The sequence below is a fragment of the Nomia melanderi genome, chromosome 2 (assembly GCF_051020985.1).
Source record: "Nomia melanderi isolate GNS246 chromosome 2, iyNomMela1, whole genome shotgun sequence".
NCBI lineage: Eukaryota > Metazoa > Arthropoda > Insecta > Hymenoptera > Halictidae > Nomia > Nomia melanderi.
The window spans coordinates 12,498,215-12,522,217 of NC_135000.1; the positions used below are offsets into that span (position 1 = coordinate 12,498,215).

The 24,003-nt window shown below is 32.0% G+C and overlaps 2 protein-coding genes and 1 non-coding gene across 7 annotated transcripts in view; all 3 read right to left on the minus strand.

Annotated features, from left to right (window-relative positions):
- Positions 1-1,279: 1,279 nt before the first annotated feature.
- On the minus strand, positions 1,280-2,041 carry LOC116430767 (uncharacterized). Its single transcript, XM_031985314.2, has one exon. The coding sequence runs from the start codon at positions 2,039-2,041 to the stop codon at positions 1,280-1,282; it is 762 nt and encodes a 253-aa protein (XP_031841174.2).
- A 3,989-nt stretch (positions 2,042-6,030) lies between these two features.
- TRNAL-UAA (transfer RNA leucine (anticodon UAA)) lies at positions 6,031-6,113 on the minus strand. Its single transcript has one exon. It is a non-coding gene; the product is annotated as a tRNA-Leu (tRNA).
- A 7,078-nt stretch (positions 6,114-13,191) lies between these two features.
- The window catches only part of kn (EBF transcription factor knot), a 114,407-nt gene continuing 103,595 nt past the window's right edge, over positions 13,192-24,003 (minus strand). The window contains exons 9-14 of one of the 5 annotated variants that reach the window (XR_004235763.2): positions 20,932-21,086; positions 20,674-20,800; positions 19,973-20,275; positions 19,130-19,378; positions 17,978-18,215; positions 13,192-15,459 (exon numbers count right to left, since the gene is read on the minus strand). Coding sequence is in view for 3 of the 5 variants with exons in the window: in XM_031985255.2 (XP_031841115.1) it covers positions 15,347-15,459; positions 19,130-19,378; positions 19,973-20,275; positions 20,674-20,800; positions 20,932-21,086 (947 nt within the window). In the remaining 2 variants the exon portion in view is untranslated. Of the gene's footprint in view, positions 15,474-17,977; positions 18,216-19,129; positions 19,393-19,972; positions 20,276-20,673; positions 20,801-20,931; positions 21,087-24,003 lie in introns of those variants that run through there. The other 4 variants (XR_004235764.2, XM_031985255.2, XM_031985256.2 and 1 more) reach the window with 4 other exon arrangements.

Sequence of the window (24,003 nt, forward strand, 5' to 3'; positions counted from 1 at the left end):
TTTCCAGTGTTTCTCCCCCTTTTTCGCTGACCCTGATTTCATTTTTTCTCTTCTTAATCCTTTGCACTCGAAAATATTTTCCTCAACGAGCATTCGTTATTTTCTGATGAAATATTTCGATGTTCTTCGTATTTTATTTCGATATTCTATGTGTTGACATATACAAAATTTAATATTAAATTTTGTCATCGTCACCAATTTGCTCTTTCTCATAAATATATATTTACTTACATTGCCCACCGTTTAATCCCTCCCTTTATTTACTTTATATTTCTTAATTTATTTTCCCTAATTCTTCCATTTCTTTTCGCTTCCTCTTATTTTGTATCATTCTATTTTTTAAATTTTTTGACAGTTTCTAATTTTACAATTCTTTTTATATAATTCTTACCATTGATAGGCATGTTTATACATTTTTTATCTAACTTATGATATCCAAAAACAGCAAATTGGCATTTGTAACAACTGAAGAATTAATTTAACAGTCCGACAAAAAAATATTGGAGACGTCGAAAAAAACGAAATGTTATAGTACGATATTGAAGTAAGATCATTTTAAGTTATTATAAATAGTAATTAGTTACTATCAATGGTTGATAGATTACAGTATTTCAGATTACAAAAAAAAGTTTGGACTATTATAATATGGTACTGTTGAAACCCTTGATATTGAATTCTTAAGGGGGGAAATACCTTTAGACGGATGAAAACGAGCTTATCTTTATTAATTTTTTTGTAAACGAAAGGATTGTTTTACATTTTTGAAACTTTGGTTATCATTTATTATATTCTTTCTGTATTACAACGTATTTTTTGTTTTTCAAAATATTTAAAAATGGCGGAGTTACGTCCTTGTTTTTCGGGAAGGTTGTGGTGCGACTTATTAAATGGTGTAAGCTCTAGTTTTGGCTATATTGATTTGAAACAAACCAGCAAGACATATTTCGATAACTAACACTTACAGTTTGTAGGTGAACCTACAGAAAGTGAAAAATATTGAAAATTGAAAAAATGGCACGCTTTTAAACAGAAACTTTGAATTTTACATGAAATTTTCGCTATATTTTGCAATAAAAAGATACTTGTATTTACAATTTATTTCATATATCTAGGTTCATATAGAAGACAATATTGTTATAGATATGTGTGCAAAATTTCAGCAAGATTGATTGAGTAGTTTTTGAGTTATTGATTCCACCGATTTCGAAAATTTAGTTTTGAGATAAACACGTTCAAAGTTTCGATAAGTGATAACTCAATAATTTCAATAACTTATCAGCTAGTCTGCGATTCCTGCGCCATACAATATTCCTTCTGTTTCCTCATAGAGCTGATTTTCCTCCATACGTTGTTCTCTTCTTGCTTTTCGAGCCTCTTTGGTAGTTAATAATGTGCGTCGCTCCTGTCGAATTATTCTCTGTTCGTCGATTTTGTCGGCGTATGTTTTTGCTTGTTTTCCAATTACAATATTCAAAGCACTCATAGTTCTTAAAACTGAAGCATATCCTTCGTTAAATAAGCCAGCTGCCAAATATGCTGCAATTTCAATAATTTTTATTCCCAAGTGCAGGTGCTTTGGAGCGAAGCGCCAAACAGTTAAGTTGAAACTCTCGTTATTGTTCTGAGTGTGTCCGCCCAAGCACCTCTCAAATAGATTCTTTTCAGATAAATCTTCGTAAATTGGTAGGATGTGCTTCTGCACGTCTGGATGTAGTGGTGCAGGATGTTCTATAAGGTCCAAATTTGCTCCTGTGGCTAGAGCTTTCTGCCACTTGCACCAGCTGTCATTTCCTACCAGGCAGTATTCGTGCCTTGGATTTTCTTTGGTGGAGCATAAGTGATAATACGAGGCTATTATAGCTTTCTTCATATTTTCCACGCTATGAATATTTCTTCGTATGGCTAAGCCATAGTATGCGGTGAGTTTCCTGATAAGCGCATCAGCCAGCTTGCCTTTTCCACCGAGGTTTTTTGTTTTAATATTTCGAAGCCGGCAGTATGATAATTTTTTTTGTATAACGCAAACAACGTAAAGTAACATGTTTACAATGATTGAAACGAGGGAATTATGAAAGGCGGGTCCTCTGCTTCGAGCGCGTGAATATATACCTGCGGTGGGCTACCGCCTATGAGTTAACATCACCTAACATCCTATAGAAAAAAAAAAATATTGCGATATTTTAAGGTTCTAAAGGTATTTCCTCTCTTAAGTCAGAAAACTCTGATACGTTTATAGACAGTGTTACCAATTTTCCTTACACATACTTACTTATCCCATCTAATACAGTTTCCTATTGATAAGTAGACAAAGAAGGGCCTATATATGCGGGTATAGAGTTGAATCGTAAGTCCGTGGCGCCCTTTTTATTTCATAAAAGTTTTAAAATATTTTTACAATATTTTATATTATTTATTGCAAAATTATACAAAATTTAAATGTCTTTACAATATAATTATATCCATATTACACATCTATATTATTCAATTGCTTCTTCCATGAGATGTACAAAAACGCACGTTGGACACTTGTTGCTCTTTGGATCCAATCATAGTTTAATAATTAATAAAGCTGCTACAAATAGTTTGTAGTAATTAAAAACTGTAATAGTTTTAAATTTGAACGGTTTATGGAGAGAATTCTACCAGCGGTTCGACAACTCGAATGTGGTTTGTACACTTCAAGAAGAACAGTTTTGTTTTCAATAGCATTTTCTGCATGGGAAGATCAATCAACTTTAATGCAGACAGATTAAGCGCTTTAATCCACGAAGGCCCTCATCAAACAATTTGTGGATTAGCTGAAAAAATGGAAAAGAGCCAGTTGAAAATCGCCTGACACCTGCACTCTATGAGGAAAGTGCAAAAGGTCGGAGTTTGGATACCAAAGCAATTTAAGGCTATGTATTTAGTAGTAAAACACTACGTAATTATGATACAAGACAATATAAGAGCAGTTAGAAACGTTTGAACAAGTGAAATATACAACGGTAATGGTAATACACAACGCATATATTATGATTTACATAATTTTTTTTTTCATAACTGACCGTCAAAATATTATGATTAAGAATGATATTAGATGTAAGTTAATATTTAAGATATATATATATATATTTTTTTAAATTTAGTTTTACTTAAGAATTATTTTCGTTAAATTATATCATGTACAATACATTGTAAAAGATCTTTGCTACCTATTTTCTTAGACTTGTTATTTTTATATTTTTCTACTTATTAAATATACAGTAAAGTACAAATATTATATTTCATCATTTCTTCATTATCTCGTTCTCAGTGTTTATGGCAAGTTTTAAATTAAAAATTTGTATGCTTTCTATACGATCTTTATTACACTTTCTTCCAACAGGTCGGTAAGAATTTTTCCATGAAAGTAAGTCCAAATACATCTTTCAAGTATTTGTGATAGGTAATGTGATGTTATATTTGATACAAATATAAATTTGTATCAAATTTCTTACGGTATTCTACAAAAACAATGTAAGAATAACATTAGAAGGTTCTGTTTACTTAATTTAGTTATATTGTTTGTATTTTCCATTTAATTTAAATTTCATAAAATGGTTTAAAAAGAATTGATTTACACTTCTGACCACAAACGTTTAACTATGAATGTTGATGTTTGAATTCAACCGTTTTTTCAGTAGTAGGTCTTCACGTACATTTAAGATAAATTATATTTTAATTACTTTTATTATATTTAACAGGTTGAATGCCGCACGATTTCACGTTGCAAAATACACAGAATGAAAGAAATATAATATCAAATTATTTCATTGAATCATTTCGTTATTATTGCGTGTTTATCTTGGCTAATGTCACCGCGTTAGGTAATATTGTTTAGAATACAAAAATGTTTAAAAATAATCATCGTTTGATTGACTGGATTATAGTAATTCGATTTGGTCGGGGGTCACTGGTGACCCCCATGGCATTCAACGTGTTAATTTAGTGATCACTCTAGTTATCATTCAAGTAATAAGCTCGAATACGAAATGAGAAATGAAATGTTATCATATACATACAGTACATCAGTAGACAGCACAGTTTGTCGAAAAGATTAGCAGTATATTTAAAGTGAATATATTTATTTATCAAATGAAACAATCCGTAAATATATAATTTGAGATATTAAATATTATCGAATAAATTTATAAAAATATATTTATTTAAAGAAGGTAGAATTACGATTTATTACATTATAAAATGCAGTACATTTCAAGATCTTAGTGTTGTTCTCTTTATTATTTCACTATAATACACTCGATGATAATGTTTGCAATGGGATATTAATTTTCTATAACATCAGAATGTTAAGACGAAGGTTTAATACATTTAATTTCTAATTTCGTTACAGATATATTTGTTACGTTTATTATTAACATTGTGAATTATTAATTGATATATTCATGGCTGTATTTTCATTTCGTGCTATATTTTGGCACAGTTTCTATTCAAAATGATATTTTTAAAAAATCACAATAACGACATTTCTCGTTTCATGTTGCATGATTTACTAGCCTAATTTGCACCGAAAAAAGTACTTGATTATTCCTGCATTTTTCTAAATGAGTGAATGTTTTAAATGACAGATCGTTTCAAAGTAAATACATTTGAATACTCTCTTAACAAATTAACCATTATAAGCATTCTTCTAAGTTTTTTTTCTAGATTACGTTGTTTTTGTTATAGTTTATTTTTTCTTCGATTGTACGGTTGACGCCTACTTACATTCCACTATAGGATAAGAATAACTGTTAAATATATGTATAAGCGTGACCTTTTAATTGTAAGTGTATAACTTGTATACACATTTTATATACTTTTTAATCGTTTTACCATTTCTTATCCGGCCGTTTTTGAGGCATGGTATCTGTGCATGAATCGTTGCACAAACGCTATTGAAATTGATAATAAATCAGACCTGAATTAAGCAAATACTTTTTTTGTTATATAATTTCGCGTGCATCCGTTAGTTAGAATATAAAAGGAGTGTTATGAAAGGAAAGAATTTTAGAATGTGTAAAATTATAAAATTTTCTAATAATAATACTTACGTAGCCGCTTAAAAAAAATTATATAATCTTTAATCTTAATTGTACTGATTCGACAGATTTGATTGAAAATTGTGTTTTACAAAAGCAAGAAAGGTATTCATTGAATTACAAATATTTCCAGTTCATGACTTATACTGAATAACAAAGAAAAACATTCTTTGTGTGTAAATTTTTGGAATAAATTCTTTTATGGTTGTTTAATACTTCAATGAAAATAGCTGTTTTATTTTTTATCGTACTTTATTCATGTTTAATACAGTATGCATGAAAACTGTTTAATAACTTCGCCTCTATTTAACATTTTATTTTCTATTTTCAACAATTTTATTTTTAACGCAATATACTCGGAGGATTATTTGCATGCACCTTCTTTACGTTACATAGTATATTTTTCACAGTTCTCATTATGCTTTCTGTAAAAATTATTAATACATTAATTTGTAATGTATTCCTTCAAGAGTCTTATACATTATATTACTTGCTGACTCATTATACGTACTTTAAAAATTTTATAAAATATTTTTTACGTTTTATATTTTTCAATTTAAATACGATTGATTTTTTTATAAAAATTCTGAAGTGGCCTAATATAAAATAATGAAAGAATTACGTTAACACAGTAATGAATTTCTTTGATTGTAAATAGTATACTTTTTAAGAATCACTATTACAGAGAAGAACTGATAATATATTATTTCTGCAAAATATATTAAATTTGCCAAAACATCTAGTAAATGAATAGAAAAGATAAAGCAAAACAAATCATATTAATTATTTCCAGTATTAATGAATTGTTATACATTATTAAATACTTGATATAAAATTTCGAGTGCATTGTGATGCTACATGGAAAATATGAATAATTATACTAATGATTTAACAATAATGTTCAAAAATATCCTTTAGCAATCGTGTTATTATTATATTTGGTTATGTTAAAAAGAAAAAAAAAGTTTGCCAGGTGTGGGATTCGAACCCACGCTCCCCAGGGGAACCAAAGCTTAAATCTGGCGCCTTAGACCGCTCGGCCAACCTGGCTACTTGTTCAGACCGTTTTCATTTCCATACAAATAGATAAATAAATATAGTTTTAATATTAAATGCTTAATTTTGTTATATACTAGAATAAATATATTTAAATAATAAAATTAATAATATTTGCATGAAGTATTTTAAAGAAATATTCGTTTAATGTTCATAATTAATTATGTAAAGTTAATAAGTCTTTACTTTCTTTTGTAATGTAATATACTATTTATATGTTTTAAATAATACCACGTAAAGATCAATGAAAATAGTTTTTATTAAATGATCTATTGTATATTGTTGTTTTCCATTCTATGTATGGAACATATCTATGAACGTGTACTTATTACATTCCATACTATGTATATTTACTATTTACGTATATAGATATGTAATACGTGATATTCAGAAATATTCAATAATTTTAACTATATTAAAGCAAATTTTTAAAGGTGAATTGTTTGTTGTTGTTTCACATTAATATATTGTCTATATTCCGTGAAACAGATTGCACTACATTTGCTTTTATATATAGGTAGGTAATGTAGGTTTTCAGTCATTTTTATTCGCTTATACGAAAGATTAAGTTTATTGAAATTTCTATTAAATTTCGAAATCTACTTATTTTAACTATTTATAAGTATTTAGTGCATATTCAAATATATACTTGCACATAGGGGGCAGTTGCACAAAACCGGATACGTGGGTCAAACTGAATATCATAGTTTTTGATAAGATAAGAGCTGTAAAACACAGCCAAAACGTTCCACCACATTCGGCTGATTTTCAAGAGATTGTAAAATAAGTCCCAAAACACAAATCATCAAAATGTTCTGTGCAGACGAATTAAAAAAATTTCAAGTTGAAAAGTTTCAGCATTTCGGAGGTGAAGTAATTGCTTTGCGGCTATTTTGTTATATCCTATTATTGAAGAATTCATTCGGAAAAATACTATTTATATTCTATAGTTTTTACAGAGTATTTTTCCGCTTTGTTCATCTTTCTATAATATATTGAAATAGAAATATTTAATGTTAGGACAGAACCATATTCCTAGGTTTGCCTCATTGCCTGACAGAAGTAATATTTTTTAACGTATGGTAACACAAATAGTGATTTTTGTTTAGTTGATAGTTCAGATTAATATTATATATAGTTAAGATAACTACAATTGTTTATAAATATTGTTGCGACACATCGAAGTGCACCCAGCGCAGCAATATGATAACAGTCTCTAAGTCTTTAATATAAATTTCTATAGGTTAAACTAAATTAGAATAGTTTTATATTTATTAAAATTCTAGAAAATAATTTCTATACTATTTTTTAATTTATGGAAAAAAAATGTTATAATTATATTATATTCTATGTAACTTTTAAAGGGTATCCGGTTTTATCCACCTCCATAGAGCATATCCAGATTTTTGCATATCTCGCATATAGAAGTAATCAAATTAATTAATTCGATCAGAAAATTCCTTTTTACAGTGTTCAATTTTTTCCACTTTTAAGCACAAATTTAAAATAATCAGCATGGATATTAATTAGATAAATGATCATATTGTTAGATTTTGGCATAAATCGGCTTACGATGTGTATTTTGAATCGTGGTCTGTATGCACGTTCGACGAAAGCGTCCTAAGAAAGGGTCACAAAACGGTCAGTTTTGCGACCCGAGTCACTGCCGTTCTTTACCGTTAGTTTGCTGTTTTTTTCTCCCAAAACGGTCAAGAACATATTTTTGCCCTTCCGCACAGGGCTCTTTGTAATCATGCTATTCTAGTGTTAGTTCTGAACGAGCATTCCAAGCGAACGGTTACTAAATTTACTCGAATACATATACTCTGTTTTCTATTTTTAATTAATAAATAAATTCTTTTGGAAGCTAGACCTGCTACTCATTCAACACATATTTATTAAATATTTTTGCTCTTTTTCATTAAGTGATTCAAATAATTATATATGATATCTTTATCCTAGCAGAATTTATAAACACATGTTACAGAGTAGAAATAAATGGTGCAAGGTCATTCACACACTCGCGATCATAAATTTGTTGTGTACAGTTAGGCACATGCATTTTTTAATTACAGTAGTTTTTTAAAAACTGGAATCTGCTTCCTTTATTGCATAGGTCGAAGCCTCTCTTCATTTTGCGTAAAAAATATTAGAGTAACATGATCGAAAAATGATTCTTTCGCGATTAATTTTGTATGAGGAAAAGTTGCTTATATATTACTCATATCTCAACAATTTATATCGAAGTTATTGAAATCGTGAATTCCTAATAATTACATAGTTATCTAATCATTTTTGTGTATATGTATATAAATACTTAGAACGCACAGTTGTATTCCCATCTCTCCATCTTTACGGCACTTTACACGAGTCTCTTTTTCACGCAGTATTATTTATACGCGGTCTGAATGTTGCGCTGCATTAAAATTTACTTGTTTTCTGAAATGTCATTATTATTATTTTTTTGTTAAGGTATGTAAAATAAATATGTATTTTCAACATTTATACCGGCTTTTCTTTCCAATATTTTGTTTTCTTTTGTACTGATAGACTCTATTTACACGATTTTCGTTCGTGTAAATGGAGGGACGGCTGTATTGTATGTATACATATATAAAACATACCTACATTTGGAAGATGACTCGATGTCTATCCGAACCACACAAAAGAAAGAGGTGTCTTCCTAGTTTACAGTTTTATAGTTTTGATTCGTTACATGTGACTATATTGGCGAACAGCAAATTAGCCATCGAAGATATAAGAAATTAGGAAACCAAACTAATAGAAAATTAAGTGAGAAGGAATGAAAACTAATCTGAAGAAATTAGCAGAATTCCTCAGCCTAGGCATCAAGTGATGTCTCGGCAGTACTTACGTACACAATGACTTCAGGTTAATGCGAGAACACGGAAAGATAATCATGAGCATGTTTTGTCTTCCTCGTACTGATGATGATTACCAATAACAAGCCCCTCTTATGCACTCGATTAATATACTCGATCTTCTATTCCTAAAGTACATAATAAACATGTAATTCGAAAATAACTTATTTTGAAGGAACATTACTTTAGATTTCCAATATACTACAGACTTAAGTAATGATTACAAAATACATTGTGGTAAAATAAATTAATCTACATAGTAGCTGCTATTGTAAAACTTATTAAGCCATTGCGCATCGTTTTTAATTAAATATACTTGCGCTATATATTTTTAAAACTAATGAAGATTTAAAAACGGTTTGTAGTATATATTCTACGGTGAATGCGTAAAATGTTTTATTTATCAGATAAACACTGAGGTCTGTTGTAGGAGTTACACAGTGAAGGAAACTCTATACCATTGAATGAGGATTACCGATAATCTGCAGATGGTAATATTCTTTTACATCGGTGGAAGCGCGATGTACTCGAAGGGTAGTATTGCTAGGGCTCACAAACAGAATTCAAATGGACCCAACTCGCCGAAAGAGCAGATCTTATCGCAGTGAACTGTCAAGGGTGCATCACCGGATTGCTCCTATCCCTGCCAAGCCCCAGTAGCGGTTCATCCCCTTTGACGCCTGACTCAAATTCTACCCTGATATCAGTGTGATGTGAAGGGCAATATACACAATGCTTCATCAAAATATTCGAGAATGTTATAATTTATAATAATGGGCATTAATCTAAAGTAAAATAAAAATAAAATTGGAATCTTCTTATCTCGCCAATATTTACTACTGCTTTCCGATATACTAGGCTATAGGTATCCTATACTGTAACTTGGATTACCTACTTGTTTATATCAGATGAACAAAATTTACATTTGAATTGTAAGAAAATAGAAATATTCAATATAATACAAGTAAAATTAATTTGAATTATGAAAATTATTATTAATGTTTCATTTAATAAATTTTATACAATTGAAAATATAGTTGAAAACTTTCGTTATGTTTACACGTATTGAGTAATCGCAATAAATATAGTTTAAAATTAATAAAAGATGCTTATGATAGTTTGAAGAAATAAATGGCTATACAGTATGTTTGTTTCATTCGTGTACAGTCAAATATTTTCGTAATTATTCAAGATACAAAGGAAATGTTTCAGATAGAAGTTATTCAATATGACGGGGAAATTCAACGATGCGTATAATATTTAACTCCAATTAATGATGAATCGACTATTTTTGTAAATATTCGTAGGAAGTATATATTATTTATTAAAGAGTATGTGAAATTTAATATCTTTCATGGTCATGTATTGCGACTAATATTTATTTTAACATAGAATTTATATATTAGAATACTATATTATCATATCAATTGTGACTAACGGTTAAATTATATACAGTGATGAAAATAGAAATATCTACATTTTTTTAGACAAATTTTTTAAACTGCAAAATTTTCAGAAAAATAAGATTTTATTATTATAAACAATACGTAAAAAATTATGGGAAAATTTAGTTGCTGTTATAAACATCCTACGAAACTGTAAATTGTACTTTTTTTATCGATTCCAATCAGATGAAGTGCGGTACGCTTCGTATACTGTTTTATGTGATTGCACGTGCCGAAAGAAAACTAAGCTGACGGCTCGCGGTGGATTGGCGGGTAGCAGGAACCGTGTTGTTTGTATCAGGGGTTCGAACAAGTGAGCGAAAAAGCCTATTAGTATACTGAAGTGCAAACTGTATTGTAGTAAACCTGAAAGAGGACTTTATAAGCTATTTACATTATATTATTTATTACTTTGAAGTAATTTAAGTTTTTTGAAAACAACTTAAATGTAGTTTTTATTAGATTCACTAATGAGTGAAAAACAATAAGCAATTTTCCTAAGAAAGTGATAGTGTAATTGAAATTCAGCATATTCTTATAGCTTCATACATACAAACAATGTAAGAAATACAAGAATAATAATAAACTGAATTTTTGTTTTCCTTCTGTTTAAAATCGTAATCGTAGTAAAGAGTATTATTCAAAAATAAATTCTGGCATTTGTCTCGAACGTTCAGAATGCCAGCTTTGCAGCAATGATTATTTTTGCAGTTTCTCGTTATACCTACGCAATTGTATAAAATTAACATACATGTATTCCTAACATATTACTTATAATGTCAGTTATTATAATACGATGCCTATGACAGAAGATCTTGAAAATTGCTGCAAATGACATTAAAAGCCTTACAACACAGATTGTAACTATACCTGTAATAAAAATTGACTACGATCAAATATAATGTTTCTTATTCATAACAAACAAGTAGATCTTAATTTTTCTTGGAAAGTTCATAAATAATACGATACAACTCATAAAGAGTATACGTATTTTTTCCTACGTAATTGCAAGAAGTACCTATACGTGCTAAAGCAAAAATGAATGTAAGTATACATGAGACTTAAATTACGTTTGAGCTATAAAACCTTTTGTTTCATTTAATCTGCTTGAAAACAAGTTACATGATTTATTCAGTAACAATGACTAATAATTACGAAAAGGTTATCGATAGAGAAACCCAATTCCGGTTGCATGAATAATTAATCACGCCTGTTCTGGTAGATTGCAGAAAATAATGGCCAGATGACAAATTCGTGATGAAGTAGAATGTTTTCACAGGAATCGGCAAGGGAATCAATATTGCAAGAAAAATGGTTTTATATTGTGCCCACGTTGTAACGTTTTCAATAGGGCACGTGCCAGTCATGCCGCATGCCACGTGTCGGCCAATCTAAATCTAATAACACAAACAGCCTTACAATAACGTGTGCCGTGTGCGCTACCGTTTGGCGGCTAGAGGTAACAGGACACCATGTGAACTAATCGCTCTGGATTGGTCCTCGAGATCCTCTTTCGCTATTTGTTGATCCCGCTCTGGGCTCTCCTGAGAGAAAGAGTAGTACACCAGAAGGCGCTTGTATTACATCAAGATGAAATAATCAGGGTTTATTTTTCTAGGGTTAAAAATTATTATATAAAATGATATATTAAATTAGATTATTATGTAGGAAATACTGATATGTAATACACTTTAGGAGGTAAATATAACTTTGCATCCATTACTATTCTATAAATTAATTTTAGTATGAAATACTAAAATTGCCTGGTATTTAGTATGAAAGTATGTAAAATAGAATAAATAATGTTATAAGTAATAGAGCAATTATATTGTGGAATCGAAGAGAAGTTTATGAGTATAATTCTGTTATTTTTCTGTAAAAATTATGTTTATATCACCGTTATAATGCATTTTATTGTCTCTGTAACTAAATTTGAACTTGAATCGGTCAGTAAAAATGATTTTAAATTCGTGTTTAACGTTTTATATAATTGTATATTACAGTTATATAATATCTGTGTACATTATTACATGCTGCAAATATCATCCGTAACAGTTCACGTATTACGACTTGATTTAAATAGTATTTTTCGTACTTACCTTTATTTGAAAGTAGTAAAATTGTTCTAAGTAGGTATTCTAAGAGTACAAAGCTTTAAAGAACTATAGTATTTACTGCACCGAATAAGCAATATGAAATCAATACAGATTCCAAAATCAATTATTTCGATGAAAAATATAAAAATTAGTTTCCATTAGTAATTTTTTCTGTTATAGTGGAAGCTTTATTCCGTCATGCAACTTTAAATTAATGTATTCTTTACCTAATGTTTAAATAAAAATATAATGTATAAATTAAATAAAAAAATAATGTTTAACCCTTTAAGTACCAGGGGAAATTTTCATATATATTCGAGAAATGCCAGTCAATTTTAATCAAGACAATTTTAAATTAAAGTTTATAAAATTTGTAAATATATTAAAAACATGTTAGACTTATTATTATTAAAATTAAAAAGACATTTTTTACAAGTGTAGGAGCGATATATCGTTTCCTGGCACTGAAAGGGTTAAACGAAACTTTCAACGAAAAGTCAACATTACATTCTGTGAGTTGTTAAACTACTAAAGCGCTCTAAAGTGTCTCTTCATCGCTCTGTACAAGGAGAAGTGGGCAGTGGTGAAAAAATCATGAACGTTTGATTTTAATTCTCAAAAATGTAAGTTAAATTTATTTTAATATACACCGACGAGTGTCTGTACGCGCGTATGCGTGCTTGCGCGCACTCGCATGCGTACAATAACGACGCGTCATGTAAAATATGACATGATGGAACGAAAGTGATAATCAATATTACAATCAACATCACAAGATCACAGAGCGTGTGGCTCTCGGACAAAGGGTGCACCTTTCGTATTGAAAGAGTGCTCACCAAGTCGATATGCAAAAAGGAACTGTTTACAATAATAAATTTTAACGACACTCGTTCTGATAAATGATACGATCTATGCTCGTAATCCACTGCAAAATCTGGACTAATTATGGATTTCAATTCTGATATATGCTTCGTATACTTTCGTGAGATTCGTTTGGTGTGAGATTCGTTTTGGGCCGGCTTATCGAACGATTCAAATTAACTATATACGTTTTATACAGTTGTCACGTACAATCCAGTTTTTAACGTGGCCATCAACTATAATACTATCCACGACTTTCCGTTTACTTATTTATACGTGTTTTCCGTTTAAAATAATTCAAATCATATAATAGACGTGATAGTAGAAATTAGACGTTACAAAATCAATTCTGAGAAACATCGAGAAATATAGAATCGGTGAAAGCAGTTATAATAACCTTTTGGAACGTATAAAACTGTTTTCGAAGTTGAGACGTTTGTTTTGTAGAAATAAAGAAAACGTGTACGCTCGATCGGATATTTTATGGTTGACTGCGAATTCAAGTGCACTATACCCGTTTCACCGATCATACGCGTTTATGTAATAGTCCGCACGTTAAAGGATTGGATCGCCGTCATACAATCATACAATTATACGGATTAAGCTACAGATGCTCTACGATTATGTACACCTATATATAATAACTTTTCGTCCTACAATCTCGTTAATATCATTTCGTTGGATTCCTAGAAATAATTCTGTCGTTTTGTACATCGCAACAATATTTACAAGAAAATTTACAAATTACACGTTAGACGATACGCTACCTAGCTGATATTGGTTAGTCTCTTAAAATGTAGGGGTAGGAAGTTAAAATTTCAAAGTCGAAAATGCTCTCTAAAACTATGATGTCTGTTATTCAATGATAAGCGATATGTTCGTCTAGTGGTGTCTAGTCTCCCTCGACCCTCGACAGTCCTCCGCTTGGTTTCATACAAAATTCCCCGACACCCTGTGAACGACTCTGCTCACGTATACTGCTCCCGTTTCTGAACTTTCGATTTTTTTTAGGCGGATTTATTAAAGCACCTTGCTACAAAATCGATGGAAAACGCTTCAAAAATATTCTGTCGCAAGTTTCAGTCACGTGACTATTCTGTGCGCGGGAGGAGGCGCAGATGGTAAAGGGTATATTCAAATCTATCCATAAAAATGCCTTCTTCCTGTTGGGACAGCTACGTCAAAAATAGCGATATCAGTAACACGAAAAGACTATAGTCGGTCGGCTGTTTCACATGATTAAACATTTTTTCTTAAGATGCAAGATGAACGGAAAATTTAGGAATGTTTAGTAAGTTGGCAGTGCAGGGGGAGCTATTATAAAAGGATCAAAGGGTAATAACGATTTAATTACCTTCCACGAAAGGTTACTACAATCGTAGCAGAAATTGTAATGGAGTATTATCGCTATTAAAATAAAGCTCGTGTTTGTATTCAACATTTCATAACACTTATGTACTTTTCGTATTTTAAAAATTAATTACGATGAACGGATTATTTTTTGCATACGAACATAACAAATTACATTTGTTTTGTAATTGTAACAAATGTGTAGGGTGTATCATCCGAACGACTATGTCAAGAGATGAAAAAACAACGTCTTTTTCGATATGTATCATTCCTTAACTTATTCGATCGTTAATCATAAAACGTTATCAATTTTTGCACTGGTTTCGATATACTCTCAAACTCAATTCATTTCGTGGCTTCGACGAAAATGACGCACAAACGTTTTTGCGCGACCACTTCTTTTCCCATTCGTACGATAATTGGGAAAAAGGTGGATCGAGAGAATCGATTTCGATTCACGAAAGCGATTGTCAACTACAAATACGATGATTATGAGAACGTTAAAATTCACTGGAGCACTTGGTGCGAGTGAATTTCGCTTCCGCGAAGACAGAACCTCTCGATATTTTCGTTCGAGCTTACATCTCGTAACACTATTTGTTACTTGACGAGAGCAATGGACTGGCGGTGTTTGAATATCCTTGGCTGCAGGTGGGCAACATAAATGGATTCATGTTGAATGGTGAACCGACAACCTCTCCTAGTCCTGCAACATACCCACTGTCGGTTATACGTTAGTATAATTCATCATGACATAAGATTAATAACTACAGAATATATAAAGAATAAAAGCATTGAAAGTAAAATAAATATTCATGCAACGTAGATATGTCATTAACATATTTATCTTCGAGCTTTTGCATTTTAGTGGTTTAAAGTGATCACACTTTTCAGTTCCTAATTAAAACTGGTATGCCTATGGATGTACACATAAAATATGATGTTTAAATAGTCACATGTGGATCTGTTCTGTAAAAACAATTTCAGTTTATAAGTTATTGTTATAGATGATGTCAATTAAACTTGGAAAATTGCATTACTTGTTTTCTAACTAATAACTGTAAAGATATGAAACAAATCAAATGCTGTAAAGCACCGAAGATGAACATTTATTTTTAATTTATAGTTGTTTGAAATCAATTCGTAAATGACTTAAATTTTACAGAAGTTGCTCACAGTTTTCAAATGTGACTTCATTAATTATTACTTTTTCTATGTATGATGCTTTTTATCTGGAAGAACGTTTAATTTAATATATACATTAAAATATACAGGATGTTACAAAGTCTGTTGTAAATCAATACTCCGTACGATGTAAATAATTACTCAAATATTTCTACAAGTTGCATGAAACGAATAACAAATTTTTAATCGATAACCTTAAATTAATTATGGACATTAATAATTACAACATATGTTCAGCTATTTTTCATATTCTTATGCATTAGTGATGGTTATATTACATAATTTTTAAACAATTTCAGTAAGAATGTTATACAGTCAGTCAAATTTAGAAATCTAGAAACAGTTTTGCTGTAATAAAATTAATCTCCACAGTTAAAGTTTATTTTAAAATGATCTATAAATGTATATAATTTTATTTATTTTCATAGTATTACTTGAAATATGGCATTTGCAGTGTTTGGAAGAAATACAGTATTTTTTTATTATAAAATCACCATATACAACTTCTGCGATATTTTTGTTGTTTACCGAGATATTGATTTGTATATAACAGGTTACATGAATCACCCTGTAGACTGTGGAGACTTTAATGAATTGTACGCAATATCGGATCGAAGCTCAGTGCATATTACAAGATGAAGAACGAGCTGTATATCAGACGTCGTTCAGACACGTGCCAACAAAACTGCCACTCTAATGATCTTGTTGGCTAAGTGGTTCTCTTAACTATCAATGGCAATAAACGATACAATAACATTCGTTTCTTCAGGGTTTCTTTGTGTGCTGGTAATAATAATGGTATGCAAATATCTTCCATTCTTTCAACAAAAGAACCCGTTTGGTACTAACAACTTATCTTTATAGACTTAAAAGTTGCTGTTAAATATCATTATTTGTTATAAATTTGATCTTATTAAGAAAATTACATAAAAAGTCTAAGATGTTAAAGAATAATTATATGTGCAAAAAATTGAAATTGGAGTTGTGAATTTCATTCTTCATGCGTACGAATGTAAAGTATTGTATAATAAATCAATTTCCATATAATCCTAATTTTATCATTGCCATAAAGTGATTTAATAAAGCATTTTCAATTTGGACTTTAATGCAATGATTATTCAAACGTTTAAAAAATCTAATAATTCTTAGTACAAAAATGGTAGGAAATGAGGAAAAATAAATGATAATGTCAAATAAAATATTCTTGTATGAGCTTTCGTTTCAGAGTAAACCGAGTTTGAACATTTTTATAATGTTTAGATGTGCACTTTTGTATAATTGGTACACCGAGGCAAATCGGATACTTCTTTTTTCGGTTTTTTGCTTATAAAACGAAGATTTTACAGTTTAACAAATTTTTTTTACTGATATTGTAACTGAATGTCTATTAATAAGAAATTTATGAAAAAAGAGGTTGATTATAAGTTTTAACTAGTACTTTTTCGCTGTTAAATCTGAACTGATCCGATTCGCCTCAATCTGTCCTACTATCTCCATTTGTATTCTTTTGCGATAAATGAACTTTTCACATCCACTAATTTAATACAGTGGAATCAAATACTGTGTAGGTGCCGCTATTTATCATAAATAAAAGTAGCGAATAATAGACGGATAAATTACTTGATTTTATTTTAGAATAATTGTGTTCAATGTATTTTCAAATTCGATTTTTTCAAAAACGAAGCTGCGTGCAGGAAAATTATAACTAACATTTTTTATTTGCTTTTACGTATAAAATTGTTTTCGTCTCATTTGTACATTAACAATTGGTAAATTGTTAAATATTCAATACATCTCCAATAAAAAATCTACATTATTGAATATTAAATCCTTTTCCAAAGCAAAATACCTCTCACATATAAAAGTCATATCTTCCAACAAACAAAAACAAGTGTACCTCATACGCAATAATGTAGATTCTATTAAATTACTTAATAACAAAAAAGTATCTCTTAAGGCATACACAGTGAGGTATTGAATACAATTAAGGATAGGAGAAAAGGGTTATCAAGGGTTTGTAAATGAACGTGTGTACATACATTCTCGAATCTCGTCTCTTGTGAATGTTTCTCATAATTCTTTAATCGCAGTGCATGGAGTGGTTGTGGTGGTGATGATGGTGGTTGTGATGGTGGACGGTTAGCGGTTACTGGGCGGCTGTGGCGAGGTGGTGCTGTGTGGACCAGTGCGGTGGGACTGAGGTAGTCGGTGGTCGTACTACGGGGGCGAACGCACTCCCGTCCCCGGACGTATAGAAAATGCCATACTGTTCGTGCGCTAAAACGAAAATTTCACATAAGGAAAACTCATAAAGTGCGTGCATCTGAACGTGATACTAAACAGTAGGAAGCTATAGCGCGCAGGATTTCGCGTACACGTACATATACATATACATGCACTGATAATAAAATGCAAATCAAATTGTGTCGAAGTAAAAACTCTTCTGGATCACTTCTCTTCTTATCCTTTGCTAGTAACCATTTGTAATCTGAAGGATTCCATGTAACAAAATATCATTCGAAATCGGATTCAATTTTCGGTTGAGTGGTCTGTGAAATACAATTGGTAGATAAGTATTCATGCTTGTAGTATGTAGAGTTACTATTTTGTATACTTCATCACAGGTTGCGAGATACTATATGCACATGAAAAAATGTCCTTTCGTTTCTGAAATTCTAAAGGTATAACTTTTAAAAACAAAGGCAAAAAATAAAATATAAATAATTTTATATTTGCAAACTGATTTAAAACTACATAACATAATTCTTATTGCGAGTAGGTTTTGAGCAAAAGAAACGTTATTGTGCCTACAAATTAATAATAAATTAATAAAATATTCTTCCTTTTAAATTTATAAAAATTAGTAGTAGCAATTAGAATACTTCTACATTTTATAATAGCAATTAAAACTAAAATACACACTTAACATACATCTTAAAATCCTAGTGTTTACTTTGAGGCTATAGAGCCCCAAATTATAGAATTATGCATTCCGTTTGCATTTATAAACTTATAGTGACTCAGGTATGAATCTTCTTCCGTTGTGTTTATTTGTCAGAAATCAAAATACAATTTGATGAAATGTTACACCGAGTTCTATGTTCGACACAGTTTGAAATGTATGAAGAAATGTAAAAGCGATGAAATAGAGTCGAGAAGAAGATTTCGAAGAATACTGAAAAATTACTTACGCGACGTGTAAAGGGTTGGGCTACCGGCGTACGGATTGGCGACCGAGTAACTTCCATTGGTGCTGTGACTGTGGGGTGTGCTGGCCGAACTTCCGCAATAACCACCACCAGTCACAACCCCACGTGGACTCGCGCTACTGCTTTGCCTATAGGCGTCCACGTTTCCACCGACGCTGCCTCCGACGCTGCCACCACCACCACCGCCACCTCCGCCTCCAGCATTGGCTCCTGTCGTCACGGAACTACCGTCTAAAAATAGAAACCTGCCCGTCAGACGAACTCGTCAGTATTTCATCATTCTGTGCGCAACTTGTTGCCTAATGCCCTGTAACGAGGAACCGACACGGAAACACAGATAACTTTGTTTTGCGATTTCACATATTAGCCGGACTCTGTTAAGTTGGAAGAGCCATGAAGCCACGTTTTACATTCAAAAGCTCTACGTGCTTTAAGCGTATATTTTTTGAATACTCTCGATCTACCTGAGAAACGAAATATTCTTATACCTTTTGAAATGAAATCATGATTATCATTTAAGTGGCAGTTTCAATGAATGGTTTCATTGAAACAGTTTTTACGTCCAAATAATTTGGAAACTTATTTCAATAACGCGAATTGCACTAACAGTGAATGAGAGCAGTGACATTTAATGGGTCAATACTGTTTGAAACTCTATTGTTGTTAGTACTCAGTTGTCAGAAAAAAGTGACGTCTGACTACTTAAGAAATAAACCTTGTGTTGAGAAGTGTAATCACCTAAAGTAATTATTTAGTTTCTTAAATTGGTCGTATAACATCATGCTTTCCATTTCTTACGGACCATAAAAAGGTGTTAATATTTACCGTCTGTCCATTTCGCCGCACTACCGTTTTCTTGTACCGTCACTGCCAGTTGTCCTGTATACGAGTTGAACGCTGTCGCTGAACTGGAAGTAGGCGGTGCAGGTGGATGACCTGATCCAGGACTCCTCGGAGCACCTGTAATTCCCGCGTTCCCACTCCTGGGCATACTGTACAAAGCTTCTGCAAGATCTGCCGCCCTCTTCAGTATAATTTCTTTCGGTAATTTTTCAGGGTCGCCAGGGTGCCGCGGTATTAACTTTTGTAACCTTTGGAAGCCGTAGTCAATCGTGGGTTCATTTAATGCTGGAAGATTAGTAAGGACGCATTAACTCAACGTGAATACATTTCAGATTTTTGGATTTACAACTTTCAGATGAAACTTCGAAAAATTTTTAAGTAATCTTGATCGTTTTTCATTAGCTGCAGATAAGGTTAGTTTATGAAATATTGAAACAATATTAAATATTTCGAAGTCTTCTTATTTAAACTGTCTTGCGATTCAAATATGGAACAAAGTCAAGGAAAGTGATAGCAATATTCGAAAATGAAAAATTATAGATTTTTTCGTAAATAGGTAAAGTTAGTTTGAAAAAGTAATGAACTAGTTTTTATACATATAGAACGTATTCAATTTAGAATCCTTTTTCGATGTTGAATGTAATATACACTTGTATGGAACAATGGTTAATAACTATACTTACAGACATAAACAAATCTCCCAGGCGTTCCTTTGCAAAATTGTTTAGTCTTATACGATAGTGTGACATCAACGACTCCTGGTATCTGTCTTGGCGGAGTTTGCACCCTGATTGCATTTGGTGTGATTAGCTGGAAAGTAAAAGTTAACCGTTTTCGTAAGGACATAAATACAATTATTTGTTATTTTTAAATTTGACTTTTTAATTTACATATCATTAAAACATGTATTATTAACGATTAAAGAAATTTGAAGAACATACCTCGCTCCAAACCAACATCGATCCAAACACTACTTGAAGTCCATCGAAGAAATTTTCACCTATGATTATCACTGTAGACCCTCCAGATGTCCATCCCTCGTTCGGTGATATTGCCTTTATGCATGGTGTTTGAAGGGGTACAGGTGTATAGAGACCTAATTGCACAAAAATATCAATTAGACATTACAAAAATAGAATATTCATTAGAATTTTTTGGTTAACTTTGTTAATCGTTTGCTTACTGTCCTTAGCGAGAGGTGCTTAATCACAATCGTAAATGTGATTACTGAAAGAATTATTTATATATATATATATATTAATATGTAATGAAAATTATTATTGTATGCATAAGGAAGAAATAGAATAGAATAGTTGACAATAATTCAGAAGAATATCAACGAAGTAATAAACGCTTCATTCTTTTTACGAAATATAAAACAATACGGTATTCACCTGTATGTAAAATTTTTGAAAAATTAAATTTTGAAAAATTTTTAAAAGATATAATATAATACAAGCAAAACTGTAGAGCACTTGTAATATTATGAAAAAAGATGAAAATAAGTGTTACTGAAAAATTTCCTCAATAACCGAGATCATAAAACGCTTTTCCAAATTAACGAATAAAAATATTTGTTTATATTGAATAGAAGACACTTGATCTATTTCATCGAATACTTTTTGCTTGAGATACAAAATTTCAAATACCGTAAAGAGCAACAGCCCTCGAAACGTTAAAAAGAATTAAAACAGAGTATTACCACTGATCGAAGAAATTTAATGAAGGTTTCACGTTCAAGATTACCATATGAAATCAGAAAAATAATAACACGCTGCACACGTGGAGAAAAAAACTCGTATGAGGAATAAGTCGAGAAATTACGCGGATTCCCCATCGCTGTGTGAGTCGAGTTGAGACAGTTAGTTAGGGGTGGGATACGGAAAATTATCTGAATATTCTGTTTATTTGGTTCAGGGCGAATGGTAGATATATTTCCCGTGGCAGCGTGGCAAGCAAGTTCAAGCCACGAGGATGAGGGAAAGTAAGAGGGAGGGAAAACGACAGAGAATCTATGAAGGAGAAAGACGTCGCCGCGTAGAAAGAGAAAGAGAAAGAGTGTCGGGAGGAAGAGAATGAGGGTCGGAGTGGCCGGAGAAGAGTTGTAACAAGAAGGAAGGGGGGCGATCGGGCCGTTGGTGTCTCTGCTTGGAATTTATAACCCAATGATATCATTTTGTACCCCGGCGAAGCCAAGCCACCCCCGGTACCGACCCTGGTAGAACGGAGCCACGGCAGAGTGGCTGACATCATGGTATATTGCTCCCAGTGATGCTCAAACAGTTTCCACCTTCGATTGCTTACGTCCGGCTCAGCTATTAAATCTCGAAGGCTTAAGAGACCTCGACGGTGGACACCGTACTTAAACATAGTACGCGAGAAATACCTTCCATTTTCTGGACACCATTGTCAAAACGCTAATAATTATAAATTAACGCTTTCCTAAGACGTTACAATATAACCGGAAATTTTATAATTCTGATACTCATCGATTCACTGAAATCCTTTTAGTTACGATACATCGTGCGTTTATAGTTTTAGGACTGACTCGAATAGAACGTTAATTCGCGCTTCGATTCAACGACGTTTCATTCGATCGCGTGCTTTGTATCCCAAGGAATGCAAAGAAATTGAAACGTAAGAACAGAGAACATAGCGTTAAAGAGTTCCGATGCTAGTGTAAATGCGGATTCTTCAATGGGACACAGGTATTTATTGCGTTCAATGTACAAGAAAGTCGTTAAACAGAGGCAGCCACGTTGGCAACCACTCTGGTAGAGAATTGTCGAGCGAAATGGTATGGGGCGGAAATGTAGGAAGAGGTGGAGTGGAAGGAGGAGTTGGTGGAGGAGGAGGAGAAAGAGGAGGAGGAGGGTTGAAAGAGGGATTCAGTAGAGGAGGCCGGAACAAGCGTACCAACCCGGAATAAATAAAATCCCCCGTGCCATTACTGAGCGGTAAGGGGTGCTACTCTCTACTCCCGAACTCCTCTTTTACCACCAAACCGTCGTCGAAGTCGAGCCGTTGTACTCGAACATGTTCGATCCGATTCTCTCTGATCACTGTGAGATCGCGATATAAGATCTCCGTTCACCCTGGTAAATACTCGGCGAGTTCCTCAGAAAAAGTCGCTATCTCTTTCACGGCAAACGGCATCATTAAAATCATGTTTTATGGCCAAGCCGCGTTCCCTCGGCTTAAGCGATTTAAATGGTCTATATGAATTTTATAGTACGTTGCAAGCGTATTAGCTATTTCCGAGAATAATTCATGTATAACTACTTGTATGAATCAAAACAAAGGAAAATGGTTTTCAATTATATATATTGTAGAATGAACTCCAAATTTGACGTCAGTCAGTGAATTGCTGTAGGCAGACTTCAACGTTAAAGGTAACGATTAGAATGAGTGAAATATTTAGCTATGCACCATAATAAAATATTAATTGTATTCTGAAAAGAGCATTAGTAGTAGTTATTTATTCGAAATTAACGAAAGTACATAGTAGGGAAATAATTGTATTATCTCTTTTCACTATGTAGCACTGAAGTTCTGGTTATAGTTAGAAAATTCGTGTATAGTTAATAGAAATTATAAGACTGCTCCTTCTCCATTTCCATCCCCTTTATTTACATTCACTTTAAAGTCGTTTCAGGTCACCGTAAATGATTTTCAAGAAGATCCTATACACGTATTAGAAAAACATTACAAAAGTTACTGTCACAAGTGAACTTAACATTAAAACTAACTATCGCGATTTAAGAGGAAAAAGTAGCGGTAAGATGCGAGTGTAAAGAATAAAAAAGGAAACGGACCGTCCGATTGGCGCGCCTTTTTCATATCCTCCTACTTTTTGTTCTAGCAGATAAAAAAGAGACGTGAAAAGGTGGCAAGGTGGAAGGGAACGTTCAAACCTGTGGAGAGGAGCACGGCTAGGGATGGAGGAAATAATAGTAAGGAAGAAAGCACAGAGAACGTGGCAGAACCCCCGTTTTCCCGCATCCCATTGATTT

Excerpts from the sequence above, each read along its gene's own strand:
- LOC116430767 (XM_031985314.2), bottom strand. The coding sequence starts at position 2,041 with ATGTTACTTTACGTTGTTTGCGTTATACAAAAAAAATTATCATACTGC.